Source organism: Tachypleus tridentatus, chromosome 2 (genome assembly GCF_004210375.1).
Source record: "Tachypleus tridentatus isolate NWPU-2018 chromosome 2, ASM421037v1, whole genome shotgun sequence".
Taxonomy (NCBI): domain Eukaryota; kingdom Metazoa; phylum Arthropoda; class Merostomata; order Xiphosura; family Limulidae; genus Tachypleus; species Tachypleus tridentatus.
In genome coordinates, this window is record NC_134826.1 from 80,641,564 (window position 1) to 80,663,059 (window position 21,496).

General features: G+C 36.6%; 1 protein-coding gene and 1 long non-coding RNA gene across 2 annotated transcripts; both read right to left on the reverse strand.

The window, feature by feature from the left end:
• Positions 1–4,121: 4,121 nt before the first annotated feature.
• On the reverse strand, positions 4,122–6,253 carry LOC143245540 (zinc finger MYM-type protein 1-like; the record flags this gene model as incomplete). The annotated part of the gene is made up of 1 exon (XM_076491904.1): positions 4,122–6,253. A coding segment is annotated over one exon (1,902 nt), but the record flags the coding sequence as incomplete, so codon positions are not given.
• A 1,182-nt stretch (positions 6,254–7,435) lies between these two features.
• LOC143244336 (uncharacterized) lies at positions 7,436–19,851 on the reverse strand. The gene is made up of 2 exons (XR_013025032.1): positions 19,616–19,851; positions 7,436–7,904 (listed from the first exon to the last, which is right to left on the reverse strand). It is a non-coding gene; the product is annotated as an uncharacterized LOC143244336 (long non-coding RNA).
• Between the last annotated feature and the right edge of the window lie 1,645 nt (positions 19,852–21,496).

Here is a 21,496-nt window from a genome sequence, read left to right on the forward strand (position 1 = left end):
TGAATCAACTCAAAATTCTTTATCAGTCAGAATTCCCAAAGCATTTATGTTGTTTTCAATAGTGAATATATATATTAAAAAATAATAATAATTGTTTAACTTTCTTCTTTCTTACACTGCTAAATTAGGGACGGCTAGCGCAGATAGCACTCGAGTGGCTTTGCGCGAAATTCAAAACAAACCACACCACACTGTTTTTCCATTTTCAGTCTAGTTAAAAAATTTAACGACCCAATATCTGTTTAACTTTACCACACACACATAAAATCCACAAACGTCTGTTTAACAAGTAAGAAGAAAGAATTATGACAACACTATGTGACGTCACCAAGTTTTAACATGTGAGTTTTTCAAGATTACCTGACTAAGAATGATGACAGGGAAGATCTGGTTTGACCACGTGATTTGTGTTGGGTTGCAATACAGTGTAAAGTTCGAGAAGTTAAGTCTCAGTGACAGATTTGGAGAAAAGCTCATAGGATTATTTCGCAATACCACACAGTTAGTCCATAAACCAAGTGATTAATTTATTATAAATAAAACATGTTTAAGCCAGTTTGTTTGTTATTAAGCTCAAAGCTACGTAATATGTTGTCATTAATCTGCCCACCAGGTTTTTAGTGCTATACGTCTTACCCTAAAACCATAGGAGGCATCACTTTAGTACTAATATAATATCCCATTCTTAAATGAAAGCTTTTATACAATAACTTTCCATAATTTAGATAAAATTGTCTGATTTTTAGTGTACGTTACATAGAAACAGTTTAAACCACTGTGTTATTGTGATGTTGAAAATGAAAATATATAAACTAGTTTTATTATTGCACACTATATACTCGTGAAGAGGTTCCATATTGTAATGTTACACAGCTGAAGTTTCTCAAGATATACTTGCGCAACTGCAGTGGTAACAACCGCACCAGCAACCTTACTGTCGTATCAGTAAACTCCAGGAGAGCAAAACAACTCGATATTGATACTGTTATAGACACATTTGCTGCCAATCACCAGAACAGGCGCATTGTTTTGAAGTAATATTAACTATAAACACAACACGATGAAAGATAGTTAGACTGATAGTGACCTTACTTTTCCTCAGAGTGTATTAACTTCACATGGACTAATTCGTTTCTGCTATGTTAACTATGTCTTTATGTTATATTTCTTTTGATTTGTAGCTGTACTCTTAATGGTATATTAAATGTTCAATCTAAGCTAATCTCGATTTTCTTTATTATTATGTATTACCTTGGGTGGAATTTAGGTGAGCTTCCTCTTTTACATGTACGCATATTTTCATAAACAGATTATTTCTAATTTGTAATAATGAATTATTAATCAGAGTATGAGTTTCCAATGAAAACTGCATTGAAAACGCAGTTCAAAATAGCACACCTTTCTGAAATGTACCTTGGTACAGTGGAGCGCCGTTAAGCCGCGGTACTTGGGGGATCAACCTGCTTAACCGCGGCTTAAGTGGTCCGCAGCTTAAACCTTTGTGACTGAAAAGCCGAAGTCGCCAACAGCTCCGCCGAGGAGCCTCATCCGGGCCATTGCGTGATCATTATATCGGATTATCGAATTAAAAATAATACTTTAATTATTGATCACTTTTTTCACGGATTTACCGCGGATTAACTTTAATGTATGGAGAGGTGTGATTCGGTAACAATGGCGGCCTCCATAAAGCTGACATAGGGAGCGGATAAGGTAGATTAACGGTTGATTTCTATTGTAATATATTTTATTTATTTCCCAAATTAAAGGAAATCCTTTTTAAATATTCCCTTGAAGTTATAAAGCCAGGATTAAATTCGTAAGCCGCGTTTTTACACGTTCTTAAATTAGCGGTGAGCCGCAATAATCCTCGCTCACAAGACTTGCTACAGCGGCTTAAGCGATTTCGCGGTTTACTGGTCCGTGACTTAATGGCGCTCCACTGTATTTACATTATTATAATTTACCATCTATACTTCATATTGATGACATTTTGGGAAGCCCCTCCACAGTTTACCTCAGCTCTCCCCCAACGAAAATATCCTGGCGCCGCCACCTGCTGTAGCTTTCCGATTAATAAGCATTTATCATAGTTATGGCTGTCTCTCAGCATGTTTTATTATTGCATACTAGATACTCGTGAAGAGGTTTCATATTGCAATGTTACTGAACTAAAGTTCTATATTAACTTAGATTTATTATTGCACACTAATAATAAAAGGTGAAAAGGTTCCATACTGTAATGTTACAAAGCTGAAGTTCTATATAAACTAGTTTTATTATTGCACACTAGATGCTCGTGAAGAGGTTTCATATTTCAACGCTACTCAACTAAAGTTCTGTATTCAAGACGTGTTTTCTACTCCTTTGATTAAAACTAATTCTGTCGAAAATTGTATATTTTCTTTCAGTTTGGTTAGGATGTGGAAAGTCGTTCAGTTAAATACACCTTAACTTTGCTTTTTTCTAACTTCAGTATGTTGGCGATTTATCATTGGAATAAATAAAGATTGTTCTTGTACACTTTCCATGACTTTACTGTTTCTTCCTCACTCAGATATTGGAGCAACAGACAGACACTCCACCAGTTACGTGTCATCTTTCGAATTGTTATGGATTAGTGGGGTGGAAATGGGTGTAGTCTGAAAAAAATTAAATTATTGGTGTTTCATGACATTCAGTGGATCAATATAACTAGAATGGTCATGTAGTTGAAGGTTTACTTAACAAATTATAAGAAGGTCATTGTTAGCATCTAGGTTTACCACTGCAAGTATCACACTGCCCATCTTCACTTACCTCTTGACGAATCAAGCTCGGAGACACGCAGGTTCAGCATTAGCCATAGTATAATCTGCCCCCGAATTTGCTCATACTAAACAGAGATGTAACAGATTTTCTAATGTATATTTATTTTAATGCTGATGTTTGTTTTATATATTTAGAAATGCGTGTAGCTTATACTGCTGAAGGTGTATTGCGAAAGTCCCCCCTATTCTACAAATGTATGGATCCTCAAGTGTAAGAATCAACAACTTTCGCTGTATGTATGTAAAATGCTAGTGATTGTCAGTATTCTTGCCAACTGAACTTTCGAGAACCTCGTCTTAAAATTTACAAATCGCAACATACTGAGAGACAGCCATAACTATGATAAATGCTTATTAATCGGAAAGATACAGCAGGTGGCGGCGCCAGGATATTTTTGTTGGGGGGGGGAGCTGAGGTAAACTGTGGAGGGGCTTCCCAAAATGCCATCAATATGAAGTATAGATGGTAAATTATAATAATGTAAATACCAAGGTACATTTCAGAAAGGTGTGCTATTTTGAACTGCGTTTTCAATGCAGTTTTCATTGGAAACTCATACTCTGATTATAATTCATTATTACAAATTAGAAATAATCTGTTTATGAAAATATGCGTATATGTAAAAGAAGATTATTATTATTATTATTATGCCACTCGATTCCATGAAGGAACATAGGGCCGCAATCACTTGCGGATTCATTAACAGGCTTTTTTAAGTGAGCAGATTGTTAGCCTACTGCACAACCCCCAACAGGAGGAGAAACCTGAGCCGTCCCTAATTTTGCAGTGTAAGACTAGAGGGAAGGCAGCTAGTCATCGCCACCCACCGCCAACTCTTGGGATACTCTTGTACCAACGAATAATGGGATTGATCGTCACATTATAACGCCCCCACGGCTGGAAGGGCGAGCATGTTTAGCGCGACTGGGATGCAAACCCGCGACCCTCGGATTACGGGTCGCACGCCTAACGCGCTCGGCCATGCCGGGCACTGTAAAAGAAGAAGCTCACCTAAATTCCACCCAAGGTAATACATAATAATAAAGAAAATCGAGATTAGCTTAGATTGAACATTTAATATACCATTAAGAGTAAAGCTACAAATCAAAAGAAATATAACATAAAGACATAGTTTACATAGCAGAAACGAATTAGTCCATGTGAAGTTAATACACTCTGAGGAAAAGTAAGGTCACTATCAGGCTAACTATCTTTCATCATGTTGTGTTTATAGTCAATATTACTTCAAAACAATGCGCCTGTTCTGGTGATTGGCAGCAAATGTGTCTATAACAGTATCAATATCGAGTTGTTTTGCTCTCCTGGAGTTTACTGATATGACAGCAAGGTTGTTGGTGCGGTTGTTAACACTCCTGTTGCGCAAGTATGTCTTGAGAAGCTTCAGACATGAGAAACTTCTCTTACAGGCAGCTGAAGTGACAGGCAGGGTCACAGCGATGCATATAAGTTTGAGGAGATCCATGAATGCATCCTTGTATGGCTCCAGCATGGTTGCAAGCTCCAATAGTGTGGATACTTCCTACCCCTTGTCTTTCGTCCTGACAGTTAGCCGGTTCAACTGTTGGACCTCCACTGCGAGGTCATTCTCTGCCACACCATAGTTTGCTGCCATTCCTAAGAGTGCTTGCTTGTCCAGAAATACGGAGTGTTTGGGGTTCAATGCAGCTGTACCCATCAGAACACTGCAGGCATTAGAGGAGAATCTTCTATTCAGCTCGTTGATCATCCTGTCTATGATGGAATAGAAGGTGTGTCTCCTGGCATTTGGTGTTGGTTCATTTCTTTGGCCAGTACTAGATGTGATTATGAATTCGTCCAGGTGTCTGAGGGCAGTTTGCTGTCCACCTTGATGCACCGTTTCAGTCTGTATTCCCACTTTCTTACATATATCCTCAGCAGACTCTTCCAAGTCTTTGCATGCTGCTTCAGTTCTCATTTCTGAGAGACCAGAGATGACAGATTGTACTAGGTCCTCTGAAGAGGCCAGCTGCAGGTCAGGTGACTGGAGGTGGTCTGATAGCTGTTTTGTCATCAGCAGTAGTTTTACTATGGCCACTAGACTGGTTATGAACTGCTGATCTAGGCCCTTTGATTCAATGGCTCTGTGGACATTGTCCCCCTCCACAAAACGCTTTAGGGTTGTCACAATGGCAGGGAGGGTTCTTTTCACAGCCAGACAAGCAGCATGTTGGCAGGTCCATCTTGTGTCTGACAGTCGCTTCAACTCTATGTGCTGGTTCACGGGTTCAAGTTCCTTCTGTACCTTTAGAAATTCATCATGCACAACTGATGTAGAGAAGAATTTGTACAGCTTCTGAATTGTCTCAAAGAATTCTGCTACAGCCTGGACGTTGTGCATACAATCAACTAGCACAAGGTTGAGCCTGTGTGCATAGCAGTGGACATACACAGCCTGAGACACCTCTTTCCTGAACCTCTCCAGTACGCCACTGTTGTGCCCTGACATGACTGCAGCACCGTCATAGCACTGGCCAATGCAGGCATTATGGACAATACCACATTTAGCCAGAGTCTCCATGATTTTCTTGAGCAATGAGTCTGCATCCAAACCCTCAGCACCTGTGAAGTCCAGAAACTCCTCGTGAAGGCTCTGTTGGTGGTGGTACCTAACCATAATGGACAGCTGTTCTTGTTTGCTCACATCCTTTGTTTCATCCACCATTAGAGCAAAATGCTCAGCTTTCATGATCTCTTTGCTGATATTCTTCCTGATCATTCCAGCTATGATGTCAAGCAGTTCGTTTTGGATATCATGGTGCATGTACTTGGCATTGCCAGGACCACTCAGCTTCTTCTTCACAATTTCATCATACCTGAAAATCATGTCAAGAAGTTCCAGGAAATTGCCCCTGTTATTTGACTGACTACCTTCCCTGTGACCTCTCTGGGCTTCATTCTGACAGGCTGTGTAGAGCAGTGCATCTATCACGGCTCTTATGTAATGTCGGTTTTCCTCCACAGTTTTAGCATGGTTTGTATCGAGAGCATGTTGAATCCTTGCACACTTTGTTTTCTGCAATTTAAACTCTGCCCAAGCTTGCATGGCAAACTTGTGTCCTGCAGAGTTATCATGGGACTTCAGTGATGTAGTCGCCTTCTTCCAATTCCGGAAGCCTTCATGGATGAAGGACTTCTCAGTTTTACTGAAGTGTGTGTGACTGAAAAGACGACATGCGAAACAGAATGCAGCATCTTGGGTAACAGAGTAATCCAACCACGAGTGCTGATCACGCCAATTCTTGTTTAATGACCTTGACTGGCCACTGTATTCTGTGGCCGGGTATCTCTTCAAGTCTAGAGAGGTAGGACCACTATCTGGAAGCTGGCTCAGGTCCTTGGGTCCTGGTGGTAGTTTCTCACCCTGGGTGTGAGTGGTGCCCTCTTGCGGCTGGGTCCCGCATTAGTCGTGTCCGCATTCTCACTATCACGATCACCACTGTCCTCCTCACTTGCACCACATGTGTTTGTAGGACCATCAACTCACTGCCTCTTCTTGGGTAGCAGGTAGTGTTGCATAATCAACCCTATATGTGGTATGACCGGTTTATGTTTTGGTGGGTGATGTCTGACTCTTGTCTTATGTGTTGGTGTCCTTGTTTAAAAACGAGTCGCTGATTTTGATTTCCTTTTATTAATCCAAACTGAGTGTGTGTTCTAGTGTGAGGCCGAGTACCAGAGAGAGCGAGAGCCGCGTAAACAAACATAACTCCCTTTTATACAGAGCGCGCGAACGTCAAAGTGACCCTCGAGCCGGCTGACTACTAGTACCACTTCTTACTTCCAAGTTGTGTTAGTTTATATGAAACGAATGGGAATTTCTCTCCTTATATTTGCATTAGGATTTACAAAGGATATTCATTTTGAACATCGAAATCTAAGGAAAAAACATACATACTATTGGGTTATTTAATGAATAAGGAACAAATAACAACTAAACATAGTTCAACATTACAAACAACTGCTCTGCGACATTGAAATCACCAAATTATATTAATAGCACATGAAGATCCAGAACATATCCGTGAAATACTGTTATAGAAAGTGTTTATCTTTAACCATATAGCACAAGTACTTAATTAGAGGGTAATGATAATGTTTTCCATATTTTATGAATATACGTAGGTAACAATATTGGGGGGCTGAAGGGGGCTTGGCTCATTTTTGGGGGTCAAGCCCTTCCCCCTTGGCGCCGCCACTGAGCTACAGATGTTTCACCAGGAACGTTTAAATATTTTGAACATTATAAACCGATTAACTTTAGTGAACCAACTTCAGAGGTTTGTATTTCTACAGGGACATTAGAGATTTTCGTCGGTGAAAAACTTGCATGTGCTCAGTGAAGCAACAAGCTAGCTTTTACGTCAAGGGAATAGAACCTGTGTACTAACATAGAATGAATTAGCTTCTCATGAACTGTCAATAAAACATTCAGTTCCAGACCAGGTATAAAACTCAGTGTTATTTTTCAATTTGTAAAACTTTTGTATATAAATCATTATTTGTAATAACCGTTATTATGAATTGTAGTTTGTATATTAAAATATATTTGTGTTAAAAAAGGAAACTGTGTGTATCAATCCTGTTGACAAATATCATACATTTAATACATGTCGATATTCATTTAGGTTTTACATTCAAAATAAAATTTCGTAATACGTCAACATACGTAACGTAATAAATCGGAGACTCGTCCGAACTAAATTATAATACGTAACAGTAATATACTACTGTTTATAGTATTACAGAGCATGGTCCAATCCCTCACTTCCTTCACTCTCGCACACTGCGGGAAATTCTGCCTTGCCTCCATCCCGGGCTTGTGTGGTTTTGGTATGGGTCCGTCTCTGGTAAACTCACAGTTTGCTCTGGCTGAAGAGCATCATCTAACAAGGTAGTCACTGGATAGGCTGGCATCGACTCTTCCAAGAAATTACAGAGCAACGAGATAATGAACGTATGTTGTCCAAGTGTTCGTTGTTTTTTTTCGAATTTACCACCAACAAGTCACAGACACCTACTTAGAAGAATCCTCAGCCCAACAACAACACAATCTATAAACACACACGTTGCTACTATTCAAGAAGTAAGTTTCTGACACTATACACTTAGTGAAAGTCTCTTCTACAAAGTGTGTAAACAATCTATAAAGTAATGTATATTCCTAACCAAACAATCTAACGACTAGTTTATATTCCTATCTAAACAGTATATCAACTAATGTATATTTCTATCAAAACAGGAGCTATTATTACCTCTGTTATTAGGAAAAACGAGAATCAATAAGAGAAAACATGTTGCATCATCTATCCCATGTTACAAAATTTCGTTTTGTATAAACACAAAATTTCAAGTGTGCATTTTAGACCAGTGTTTCATCTATCCATTAAATATGTTCAAGTGCCTTTGGTTTATTATATGTTTACTCGATAAGGTTATAATTATTTTATTTTTTCTTATCGTATACTATGGATATTTTAAAGGAGTTTTCTGGGAAAACATTACTTTATCGTAAAATATTTCGCTCCAGGTTAGGTCGAAGCTTACTATTAATAGAGAGTGATTTTTTTTTTCACTTCAGCAGATAATTTATGAAGATTTGGTACTTTTAAATTAAATATAGCAATAAATAATAAAAACGTGTTTTTGTAACGTAAATAAAAGTCTGAGGTGAAATAGCTGGACTTAATGATATACAACACAGATTTATGTTCCATCAGATATACCTAAAGTAAACTGCAAATTTAGAACCACCGCCTTGTGACTGAAGGATTATAACGCTAAAAACTAGATTTTGATTAACCGCGGGCACTGATAGTCCAATGTGTGGATTTGGGTTTAATTACAAACAAACACAAACACGTGTTATGAATTGTTAACAAATTTTCTTAGTATGATTGATTAGATTGTTACTGTTGTTTTGAAGTTAATCATAAGGCTACACAATGGGCTGTCTGTGCTCTGCCCACCACGGGTATCGAAGCCCAGGTTCTAGCATTGTAAGTCGGTAAGTATACTGCTGTGCCACTTGGGGTGGACTGATTAAAACCACAGCTGCTTGTTTATTATAAAATATCAGTGTCCTAACACTTTTTTATGTTTTTAATTTTGATAGTTTATTTGGTGATCGTATTTTAACAGCTCTTGTGATTCTGTATTTAAAAGCCTTTATAGTATTTGAACTTTGCTAGTTCACTCTAGTTTGGTTTTGTATTAACAGTTATTTTGAGTATAAAAATACGTGGTGAAAGCATATTTTTGTATTTAATTTATTAGTTTTTCTCATTTACACCATATCTTTAACAATATGATACTGCCAGATACGCCCGACTATTTATGTTTAATGTGAGTACAGAACAACGCTTCGACCTTCTTAGGTCATCTTCAGGTTAATAAAGTTTTAATACCCATACTAGCCGTCTTGAGAATACATTTTTACTTCAAATGGATTTCTCGTCGTTGCGAATTTCTTTCTCTGAATTCTTTCTAAGGTAAGAAGCAGAACAACGTTTTGACCTTTTTAGGTTATCTTCAGGTTATCAAAAAGAGTTTGCAAAAGAAGGTCGAAACGTTGTTCTCTACTTTATTTTAATAAAAGTTTAAATACTCATACCAGCCGTCTTCAGATACGTTTTTGTTTCAAGTGGGTTTCTCGTTATCACGAATTACTTCACCGCAGGTTTATTTACATAACTGTATCGAATTGTACGTTATGTAGTTCGATTTTTTATAAATTGGTACTTGTTGGACTGTTACGTCATATTACTATAATCTTCTAAGTTTTTCTCGTTGATCTAATTGAGTATTAGTGTATCATAATACCTCACAGTATACGAAACGCTTCAGGCCTCTGTTGGACTATAAATACACGTCCAAAATACAAATTACCTGAAACCTGGTTTAAATGTTACTTTTATTTTAGAAGTTAATTAAACGCAGAAATGTGTCAAGTTTATTATGTTTGCAAACAAGATTGATAAACAATTTTCTTTCTTAATACAAACTTATTTTAATATAAAAAATATAATACAATTTAAAATAACGATTATTACAAATAAAGATTTATGTACAAAGGTTTTACAAACTCACAACCAATACTGAGTCTTCTATCTGGTCTGAAACTAAATATTTCATCGACGGTTTACGATGAACGAATTAATTTCGAGTTGATATCGGCACAATTCAATTAACGGATAGCTAACTAGCTCTTAATCACACGTGAGTTTTACACGCTGTATTTATCTAATATTTTCGTAGAAAAGGCCCGGCATGGCCAAGCGTGTTAAGGAGTGCGACTCGTAATCTGAGGGTCGCGGGTTCACATCCCGGTCGCGCCAAACATGCTCGCCCTTTTAGCCGTGGGGGCGTTATAATGTGAGGGTCAATCTCACTATTCGTTGGTAAAAGAGTAGCCCAAGAGTTGACGGTGGGTGGTGATGACTAGCTGCCTTCCCTCTAGTCTTACACTGCTAAATTAGGGACGGCTAGCACAGATATCCCTCGAGTAGCTTTGTGCGAAATTCAAAAACAAACAAACAAATTTTCGTAGAAATACTAATGTCCGATAGTAATTCGCTGAAATTAAACGGTTTGTAATGTAGCAGATTTGTAAACGTTTCTGGTCAAATATATGTAGTTTCCTGATTAATAAAGCGTTTACCACAGTTATATCTTCCTAGGGGCCCGGCATGGCCAGGTGGTTAAGGCACTTGATTCGTAATCCGAGCGTCACGAGTTCGAATCTCCGTCGCACCAAACATGCTCGCCCTTTCAGCCATGAGGGAATTACAATGTGGAGGTCAATCCTACTATTCACTGCTAAAATAGTAGTCCAAGAGTTGGCGGTGGGTGGTGATGACTCTGGTCTTACACTGCTAAATTAGGGACGGCTAGTGCAAATAGCCCTCGTGTAGCTTTGCGCAAAATTCCAAACAAACCAAAGAGATGTAGGAGTCCTTTTCTCAACTCACGTGGCTATGGAATGTTTTGAAACTAATATTGACCTGAAGTCTACAGAAAAGTTTCGGATGCGAGTTCGCTGATAACAATCTTCCTAGGTTTGTATTATACTAATTGTAGCAGACCAACCATATAAACTGTCTCTTGATGCATCAATTAATAAACTTTAGGCGAGGTTCTTGAAATTTCGATTGACAATAATACTTGACGATACAGTAGTGCTTTAGTAAAACATATATTGTTGATTATTACACTCGGGAATCTTCTACAAATTTAGTTAATACGCAGGAATTTTACAAAGCACATTTAACAATATAAGTTACATGCATTTCTTAATGTATATTTAACTGAAACAAACATTGATATTAAAATAAATGTGTACGAGTAAATCCGTTACAAATCATAAAGAGTGGGTACTGGTGATTTTGAAAATGAAATTATCACGGATTGTATTTAATAACAGAGTATAGAAGAAATCATATGTCTTGTCAAACTGTATTATAGAGTTTCTGAACCAGAACTGTGTGGACTTTGACGAAGAAAAAACAATTATTTAAAACTGTGGATACAACTGTAATAGTCAACAATGTAACGAACATTTTTATGTACGTTTTAATATATTATTTTAAAAATAAGTGTACTGTGTTGCTGTTTTTTTATTGTTGGAATTTATCGCCAACAGGATACAGACACCTACTGTAAATAATGTGACCCATACATAAAAATCGAGATATACTGTACATGTAACAGGGTTTTCGGAAAAGTTTTAGTATCGTTGTCCAGCTCAACTAACGAGTTCTAGTATTTAATAAAATTAAAAACATCTCTTGAGTTGTGGTTTGTTGAAAACAAATAATACATTTGAAAAGTCATTTTTGACTCTGATGTTAAATCCAAGATCTGTAGTTTATGAATTTTCTTTCACAAATTTTAGACCTATTGGGAATTTCGTAAGTTAATATCTATGTTAAACAGTCATTACAGTACCGAACTTTGCTAGTTCAGTATAAATTGATAACAGTTTAGTTTTGAGCTTACTGACTAAGTATGTATATATATATATTACAGATTACAGCTTTTACAGTAAATAATATTTATTTTTATAGCAGGCACGACGTTTTTATAACTGGTGCAATTATTATCAGGTTCTGTACTTGAAAATAACCGCACTAAAAATAAATCTTATTTAATCTAAAGATATTAACTTGTAAAAAATGAGTTGATAATATTTCAACAGTGTAGTAAACACTGTTATCACAAACAATTCCTTTCGTACTTTAGAATAACAATATATTTGCCTCTCAGTAGTTCAGCCGAAAGTCTGAAAGCTTATAGCCCTCACAATCAGATTTTATTATTTGTCATGAGAACAACACAGATAGCCCATTGTGTAACTTGGCACTTAACAGCGAAAACACACAAAATGAATATATCTTTATTTTCACAAATTTTCAAGGTGTATTTAATAACACGTTTCCGACAAGCAGGATATAATCGCCTTAAGCTGTTTTAATTTTTGTTCTGAGTACTCATACATAGTAAGAGTTAGTCCTAGTATATCTTTGTTGTGAAGGAAATGGGCGACACGGCACTCTAGGAATTTCTGGTAAAGCTGTGGAATGAATGCAATCTAAGGCACAGTTAATTCTCAGTTACCTTGTTTTTATTTTAAATACAACCATGCTTTTATCGCAATGTCTATTATGTACATAAGTAATAGAAAAGACTCACCACATGTCAGTCGTTTATTTGTCGTTATTTTATTAATAAACTACCTCGTTCATTGTATGTTTTCCATCCGGTTGTTTCACTTGCAGTCGAATCAAACTAGTTTAAACTTTGCACTGAAACTTTTACTGAATCTCTTTATTGTGATGTTGGAAACCAACAAGTATACCTTGGAATATCACACGCTAATTTGTCGATTATATCTTAGTGTGGCAACGAAAGATTTATTTATCGTAAAGATTCAGGTCTGTTTACTTTTCTGGGTTCTTAAGTTTTATAAGAAAACTTAAGATTGATCATTAAGGGGACCAACTTTCAACATTTCTGATTCTAACAATTCCCGTGATGCAGCAGTAATTTTACCGATTCAATATAGATGGATGTTTTAACACGTGACATGATTCTAAAATTCCAGTACTTCCTGACAGGCCCGACATGGCAAAGTAGTTAAAGCACTCGACTCCTAATCTCAAGGTCGCGGGTTCGAATTCCCCTCGCACCAAGCATGCTCGCCCTTTCAGAAGTGAAGACATTATAATGTGAAGACTAGCTGCCTTCCCTCTAGTCATACACTGCTAAGTTAGGGACGGCTAGCGCAGAAAGTCCACTTGTAGCTTTGCGCGAAATTCCAGAAACAAACACACTTTCTGATAAAATGGTAACTTTGGACGGTTCAGTATGGTTGTATGTATTTTAACACTTGATATGGTTCTAAGATTCAAACAGTTCCTGTTACAATGGTAAGGTTTTTGGATACTAACATATTTCTTATTTCTTTGTTCAGTATTTCAACAAGAAAGTTGACAACTTTTGGAAAGTACGATTAATGAGTTATCTGTCAGTATTTACAAAATATCACAACAATTAGGGTGTGTAAGCGGGCTTCCTTTATCTAGTAAATGAGTGATTCAAGTCTAAAAAATGCGTATTTTATCTCATGCTTGTCATTGCTGGGGCACAAAAGAAACAAACAAGATTAATAAACATAGGAGTTGATATATATGTACTCTAGCTATCTGTGGCGGCAAAGGAAGTTTTAATGTTATAAAAAAATCAAAACTACAAAACTGAATTACTTAAACTTTAACACTCCTACGAAAAGACGTTTCTAGTCCTGATTTCTCCAAGCCCGTTCCCCTGGCTGTGGTTTCGCTAGATAGTAGATAGGGACAGTGGGAATCTCGTTAATCCATTCATTAATGGATTTAAATGGCAATTTCATTTAAATACAAAATTATTAGCCTAATATTAATAACCTTTCAAGTTGCTCTGGGGCCTATTAGGCCCCACATTTCGTAGGAGTGTTAAAACAAATTTATCCCAACTTTAGCAAATTAGTGTAGTGATATTAGTCTGAGTCAAAGTAGGGATAAACATTTTTTTATTTTATTAAAGCTACAGGTTTGAACAAATGTTAATACTTACGAATACATAAGTTACTGTGTTGAACACTTATCATACATGTAACTTTTTTACTTCAGTTTCATATTTTGACGATCGACTTGGAACTCTCAATGTTTACACTTTTGCTTACGCTCTTGTGTTTTGCACATCTTTTGTACGTCTTATTTCAGTGTAGGTGAAGTCGCTTTGACACTTGCTATTATTCTTACAGTTGTTAAAATTTCTAAATCGATATCATTTATTCAGTATTTATTGAGGTACATTTCTGTGCTTAGTAGATCCTGGGGGGATGGGGGTATACATCCAAACTTCATTTTAGGTGGGGGATATGGTGCATACAATTATCCCCCCTACAGTTTGGTCTGTTGAATTGTTTTATTGTATCACAGGCCTACAAATTGTGTGTTTGTTCTTGTGATTCTCGTGTTCTTACCAATCGAATTACATAATTAGGCCTAGATGTAGGCTTTTTCAGTAGCCGAAATGTACATCTTTAATATAGGCGTGCTTCTAAGCTTTTCGATCTAAGCGATAGTTCGTAAGTATCAGTCAGTGGGCCTAAGTATACATGCAAGGCTTCCAAGCACTATCACAGAATCTACATACGTCTTGTACGTAGTGTAAGATTAAGTAAAATTTTCAACACAACAGATTGAACAGAGCATGAAATTCGAAAATATTACTCCCAAGCGTAAACTCCTGTGATCTAGATTTGGAAGGCCATTTGTAGCTTGTAGCTACATCAATCTTATGTGTATATTGTGCGGTTTTCCTACGCCATTTGTTCTTATGCATGTCTAGTCAGTTTTTTGTTGAACGGCTTACTCTCCGTAGCTGCCGAAGTCGCTGACCATAGTGTACGTTTAGTGTATAGTTAACGACAGGTTCGGGCCGCTCGGATCCAGACTCGCTCATTAGACCTGTGTTTGTGGCCCTCATTAATCCACGAAATTTCAGATTATCACCGCCTTCTAATAAAGTGCTGGTGCTTTACGGTAAAAGAACAATATATTATCTTATCATAGATAGTAAAAATATTGTATTTTTTGTATAATTAGAACACAAAAGGAGCGATTTCAACCGCCTGAAGCCTCTACTCGAATTGTATTGCTAGTTTTTGTTTAGTTGTTTTTATTTAATAGACGTACTTATAGACATTATATCACAACGTGTTTGCCTTTTGATGAACTTTAACAGGAATATAATATATTTGTGATTGTTTATTTTTCGAAAAACTTGCAAATACTTGTGTTGTAACTAGTACACATTATTGTCCCAGCGATGCCCAGGCGGTCAATCGACTCGGTAGTCACTGTGAGGTTCGCGCGTTCGACTTAAATACATTGTGCAGTTCAGTTCTACTTCAATTCTGTTCTATCTTCTTTCGTTGTACGTTAGAGTTTTTCAATAAAGACTGTATTTTAGCCTGTTGAGTCATCTGGGAAACAGATTCCAATTATGACAAGCAAGCGTCTGAAACTTTCCGATATTAGACAGTTCTGCAAGCCAGTTACTGGTACTACAAGTGGCAATGCAAATGCAGATAATTCAACAACCTCAAGCAAAGGAATAGAAACTTGCCATACAGAGGTTTTGTTTTTTTTGTTTTTGGAATTTTGCACAAAGCTACTCCGAGGGCTATCTGTGCTAGCCGTCCCTAATTTAGCAGTGTAAGACTAGAGGGAAGGCAGCTAGTCATCACCACCCACCGCCAACTCTTGGGCTACTCTTTTACCAACGAATAGTGGGATTGACCGTAACATTATAACGCCCCCACGGCTGGGAGGGAGAGCATGTTTGGCACGACTCGGGCGCGAACCCGCGACCCTCAGATTACGAAGCGCACGCCTTAACGCGCTAGGCCATGCCAGGCCACCATACAGAGGAAATACCATGTTCATCAGAGGACGAGTATGAAAATGCTTGTGCAACTATTGTACATCATGAACCACCAGATAGTTGTGAAACAACTTTGTGCAGTAATGAAAAATCTGACACTCCACAGATACAGTTTGGAAAGCCATATCATCCAGACGCACAACTAATACCACGACAGAAAGCAAAATCTCAAAATATCAACTTCCAGGGCAAGTGGTTTGATGAGTTCCCATGGCTGCACTTCGACAATCAAACTCAAAAAGTCATATGCTTTCATTGTGCCAAGGCGAAAAATAGAGGCCTTTTTTACAGGGAAATTGGGAGAGGCCAGTGGAGTATATCTACATATCCACCGGTTCTTGCAACTGGGAAAAGGCAAAACAGAAATTCAACGAACACCAATCCTCCTCTCAGCACAGATTCGCTATATCTCCAGAAGGTTCACTTGATGTAACTCCAGTAACTATCCAGCTACATGATGGAAAAAAGATGCAGCAGGAAGAATGCAAAAGAAGTCTAGCCAAAATATTCAGAAGTTTACGTTTCTTACTGTGTCAAGGTTTAGCATTAAGTGGACATACTGATACGGAGGGAAACTTCCTGCAGTTAATGAAGCTCCTGGAAGAGTCAGATCCCGAGTTTACTGCCTACTTGTCAAAGAAAACTACATTCACATCACCCCAGGCTCAGAATGAAATAATGGAGATGTTCAGCCATCAAATACTGAGGAACATAGCACACGAAGAGCAGCAAAGTAAAATCTTTGCATTAATGGTTGATGGCACTCAAGATGTTACAGGTGCCGAACAGGAAGCAATATGTGTACGATACGTAGATGAGAACCTTGACGTCCATGAGACATTTCTTGGTTTTTACAGTGTTTCCAATACAACTGGTGAAACAATATCCACGACTATACTTGATGTACTGACTAGACTCAATTTACCACTGTCAGGATTAAGAGCACAAACTTATGATGGAGACGCTAACATAAATGGTGCGTACAGTGGATGCCAGGCAAAAATAAAAGAGAAGCAACCGTCAGCTTTGTTTTTTCACTGCGGAGCACACAAGGCTAAATTAATAATGCAACATGCACAGTTGAAGCTTGTAAATGTGTTCAATATTCTATCCAGTGAGTACATGAACTTGGTGTCTTGCTTCAGAGGTCAGGCAAATAGAAGACAATCTTTGAAAATATTGTATCGTCAGACAGCCACAATGGTCCAGTTAAATACATCCGCCCACTGTTTGTGCCGCCTATTTGCAATTACATTTGCTAATGATCACTACAGTGACATTGTTGATTCTTTGTCTGAATTAGCAAATGAAAAATCAGACGTAGCAGTGAAAGCACGAGATCTGCTGGACAGATTTGACAAAGGAAAGACAGTTTTAGGATTGTTGATGGCTCAGCATCCATTAGCTGCATTAGAGGAACTAAACCGTGCATTCCAAGCAAAATCAGCAACAGTATCTGACATGATTGAAGCATCTGCAATGACAGTTGAGCAATTGCGGATATTGCGAACAGAGGAAAATTACAACAAGATATTTGATGAAGCTGAGTAAAAGGTAACTTCCCCAGATCTGGTGCCTATTGAACTACCACGCATTCGCAGACCCCCCAGAAGGATCACAGATGATGGCTCAGCACACCATTTTGCAGCAGCTAGAGATTACTACAGAAGCCAATATTTTAAATTTGTGGACACAGTCATAGAACATCTGACCACTAGATTCAATACAGACAACAATGACTTGAGGCAATATCTGGCACTTGAGAACATGATCACATCTGGCAAGAATGACAACTCGATTATAAACTTCTATCCAGAAATCTCTGCACAACGGCTCGAGTTTCAGTTGCCCATGTTCAAAAGAACAACAAAAGCAGTATCTCTAAAAGGTGCGAAGGATGCTTATTGTAAAATGCATGAAACAAGCCAGCAGATGTTTAAAGAAGTATTTCTTCTAATGAAAATTTTGCTTGTATGTCCGGTATCCAGCTGCGAATGTGAACGCAGCTTTTCTGCATTAAGACGGTTGAAGACGTGGTTAAGGTCAACTATGTCTCAGTGCCGCCTCAACCATGTGGCAGTTTGTCACATTCAGAAAGATGAAGTCGAAAAGATAAATATAGAAGAGCTTATGAAAGAATTCATAAACAGATCATCACAAAGGAGGTCTACGTTTGGGAACATGTAGACTAGAGGACTAAATGAATCTTACTTCAATGAAAAGTATGAATAATTATGTGCTACACTGTATTGATGTGTAATTTTCAAGAGTTCGCAAAGACATTTTAATTATTGTTATCAAACAACATGAACAGTTTTTCAGTAGATATAAACTTATCAAGGATAATTACTAATGTCATTAATATTTGAAAACGTAATTCATGCAATGAAAGTTATTAGTAACCTTGTCAAGTATAATGGCCATCTTTTATACTGTGCAGTGTGCAGGAATAAATTCATGTGGCAGTTAATTTGCGACACATTTGTCTTTATTCTGTTAACATTTTGAAAACTGTTCACAACACATCACTTATATAAACCTACATGGAAACCTTGAAGTATCGTGGGAACAAGATTACTCTGTGACTGCATGTTTACGGCTTTCAGGTTCACGTAATCAGAGATTACCAATTAGTAAATTGAACAGTCCACATAAGTGGTTGCAAAAATTATCTCCCCTCCCAACGGGTGTAAAAAATCTACGCCCCTGTATATAGTGTTATCTTTTATCGCTTTTTGTACTGTTTGCTACGTCAACATAACCTGATTGTGTTTTAACAGTTCATGGTATTATAATAAAACTTGTTGACTGTTAAACGTTTTGTGTTTAACACTTTTTATAGTATCAGCTTTGCTAATTCATCATATATGACTTTCTGAAGACAAAATGAGGCATTTCTAGAAGCTATAGTATGTTTGTTGTTTTCTCAATGGTGCTTTTGTCTTTCATTTGCATTAGAAAGTTTTAGAGATGGTTATCGCAAATAAAATGTATGCGTCTGTATTTAAATACAGGTTTCTAACAATATATTACTAGTTAAAAGGTTTGTGTTTAACACTTGTTATAGTGTTTACTTTGTTACTTCAGATTAACTGAATGTGTTTGATAGACATGTTTTCAACGATATTTGTTTAGTGTGAACATTAGTGGTTAACTCTTATGCTCTTAACAAATAGAAACCAACTAATTCAACAAGTAAAGTTAGTGCTGAAACAAGCAATATTATCAAATATTACAATGCGATAACCGAATAATCAATTGAACCCTATAACAAACCTGATTATTAAAAATTAAAATAAATTACTAGACATTATTCTGTTGTAAAAAATAAATTAGCTACTGTAACTGGTTTTAAAATACTACAATTTAAAGTATGCACTTACTAACGGATATCAACATAAACTAACTGGGCAAATAATAAACAAAGACATCGTTGAAAACTGAACAGGCGCTAACAAGTATTAATATAGCCTGTTAACTGGTACAGTAGCGCTCATATAAAACTAGTAATTTCGTAAATGCACCAGTAGCATTGTTACTGACGTTACATTCAACAGTATGTTTACATTGTTATGTTCATAGTTCCAAGTACACAAAATAAATATTTTAGAAACAATAACAACTATATATCGAACTAGCAAAAGTTAAAATTCTAACAAATGTTAACGCTGGAATCTAGGCTTAATGCATATAGTTAAACCTGTAACAGATATGAAAAATACAAAGACTTAAACTAACACTGTAGCAAGTGTTAAACACAAGATTATACACTAACTTTTTAGACGTGTCGCAGTTTTCAAGATACAATCGAGTTAAAGGGTGATTTGATTCTCACAAGGGAGCAAGGTGCAAGCTTCTCTTTTTTTTTTTTTTATAAAACCCTAACAGGAAGTAAATGCTGGACGAGAAGATCCACAGTTCGGCGCATTACGTACTGGGCTACTTCCGGACAGTAATAAAAAGAAATGCGTGCTACGTCAGTGTTCTGAGAACTACATCCACTCACACTGAAATAGCGAACTTAAAACAAAGTGGAACTAAGCTCATATATAATCCGTAACAACTACTTATACAAAATAAATTAATTTGAACCTGCAAAATTAACAATGTAAAAAGAAGTAAATATTTTTTTACTGTTGTAGAACTGCAACAAATAAATAAAACACACTACACTTGTTCAGTTATCAGTTCCTAAAATATTATTGTGTTGAAGTTTTCAGAATGCTAAGACTTGTTATATTTCGGAGCATTTTTGTTCTGTTTAATTAAGAATTATAAGTTGAATTACATTTCAGTAGGGGTTACGGGAACTTTACTTATGAAATGAAAATATGCACTTCTCAGCAGAACAAATAAATTGTAGAAATTAAATGATGTATGTGAACATGTAAGTGTAAAAAGATGTTTGTCGCTGAAGGTTAAGCGTGTTGAGTTAGGGAAAACTCACGAATTTATTTTTCATCGATACACCTGCATATGTGGTTTTACTGGTATTTTGTTTCAGCCATTTAAGATACTACGAAATAGGATTGAGATGGTCGTAACAGTTTTCAAGCACGATTTATCTTCATGTATAATAACAGAATAAGTTATGAGAACAAATTTAGCAGATAATTTGGGTAAAGTCTGTCGCCAAACTGACACACTTTCAAAACAAGTTGTACTGTGGTCTGTTTAGATGAAACTTAATCAGTTTTAGGGTAATGGAATTAGTCCAATCAATAATAGGATGTTTGGTCAAGATACCGATTACGAAATTTGAAAATAAACGGTAAATCCATGAGAGGAGCTTGCTATTAAAATAATTTATGTATTTGTTGGACGATAAACAAATTTAATTGTATCGAGTGGTGCTAGTAAAATAATCTGGGTATTTTTTGGACGACAAACAACATATTATCTCAGGTCTTGTCAGTAAAATAATCTGGCGATTGAAAGAAAATTCATCTCTTTAGAAAGTAAAAATTCACGAGAAGATAATTTTGTTAAAATCTGAGATATATTAACATCTTATCCAGTGAAATTATTTTTCAATTTTCTAGTGATGCTTTATGAAAGCAGCGTTAATAATTTCGATTGTAGGAACCTAGCCGATTGTGAGAGACCTACATTTATTATAAAACAAATCTTTGATTAAAAAGTGTAACATACCTCTAATAGGTAAAAAGCTTCAGTATTCATTAGGTTGTAAAGCTACAATATAGGCCAACCTAAAAATGAAAATCAAGACAATGTTAGCGTATTTCTTTCTTGTTTGTGTGTGTTTAAATAATACTACTAAAAAAGGTGGTAGTAGAAATAGTGGAAGTCTGCAACATAACATCTCCCGCCTAAAACGGCCATAGATTAAGATGCGTTACTCTAAATTCTTGGAGGTTATCATATTTACGCTATCTTAAATTATAAACATTTTAAACGTTAATGAATGTTCATAAATAACGTTAAACGCTTTTTCAATCTGGAATTATGTGATAAAATTACTTTTAGAAAAATAACTTTCTTTAATTCGATGTTAACTTCAAATTCTGCCCTGCCTTAACATCTATTCATACGTAGTTAGCCAGTTAAAACAAAGCATGCTTTAGTTTTCACTTATCGTCAACCCTTCGTTTAAATGTTTATACATGTTTTCAAATTTGAATTGTCTGAATAAAAA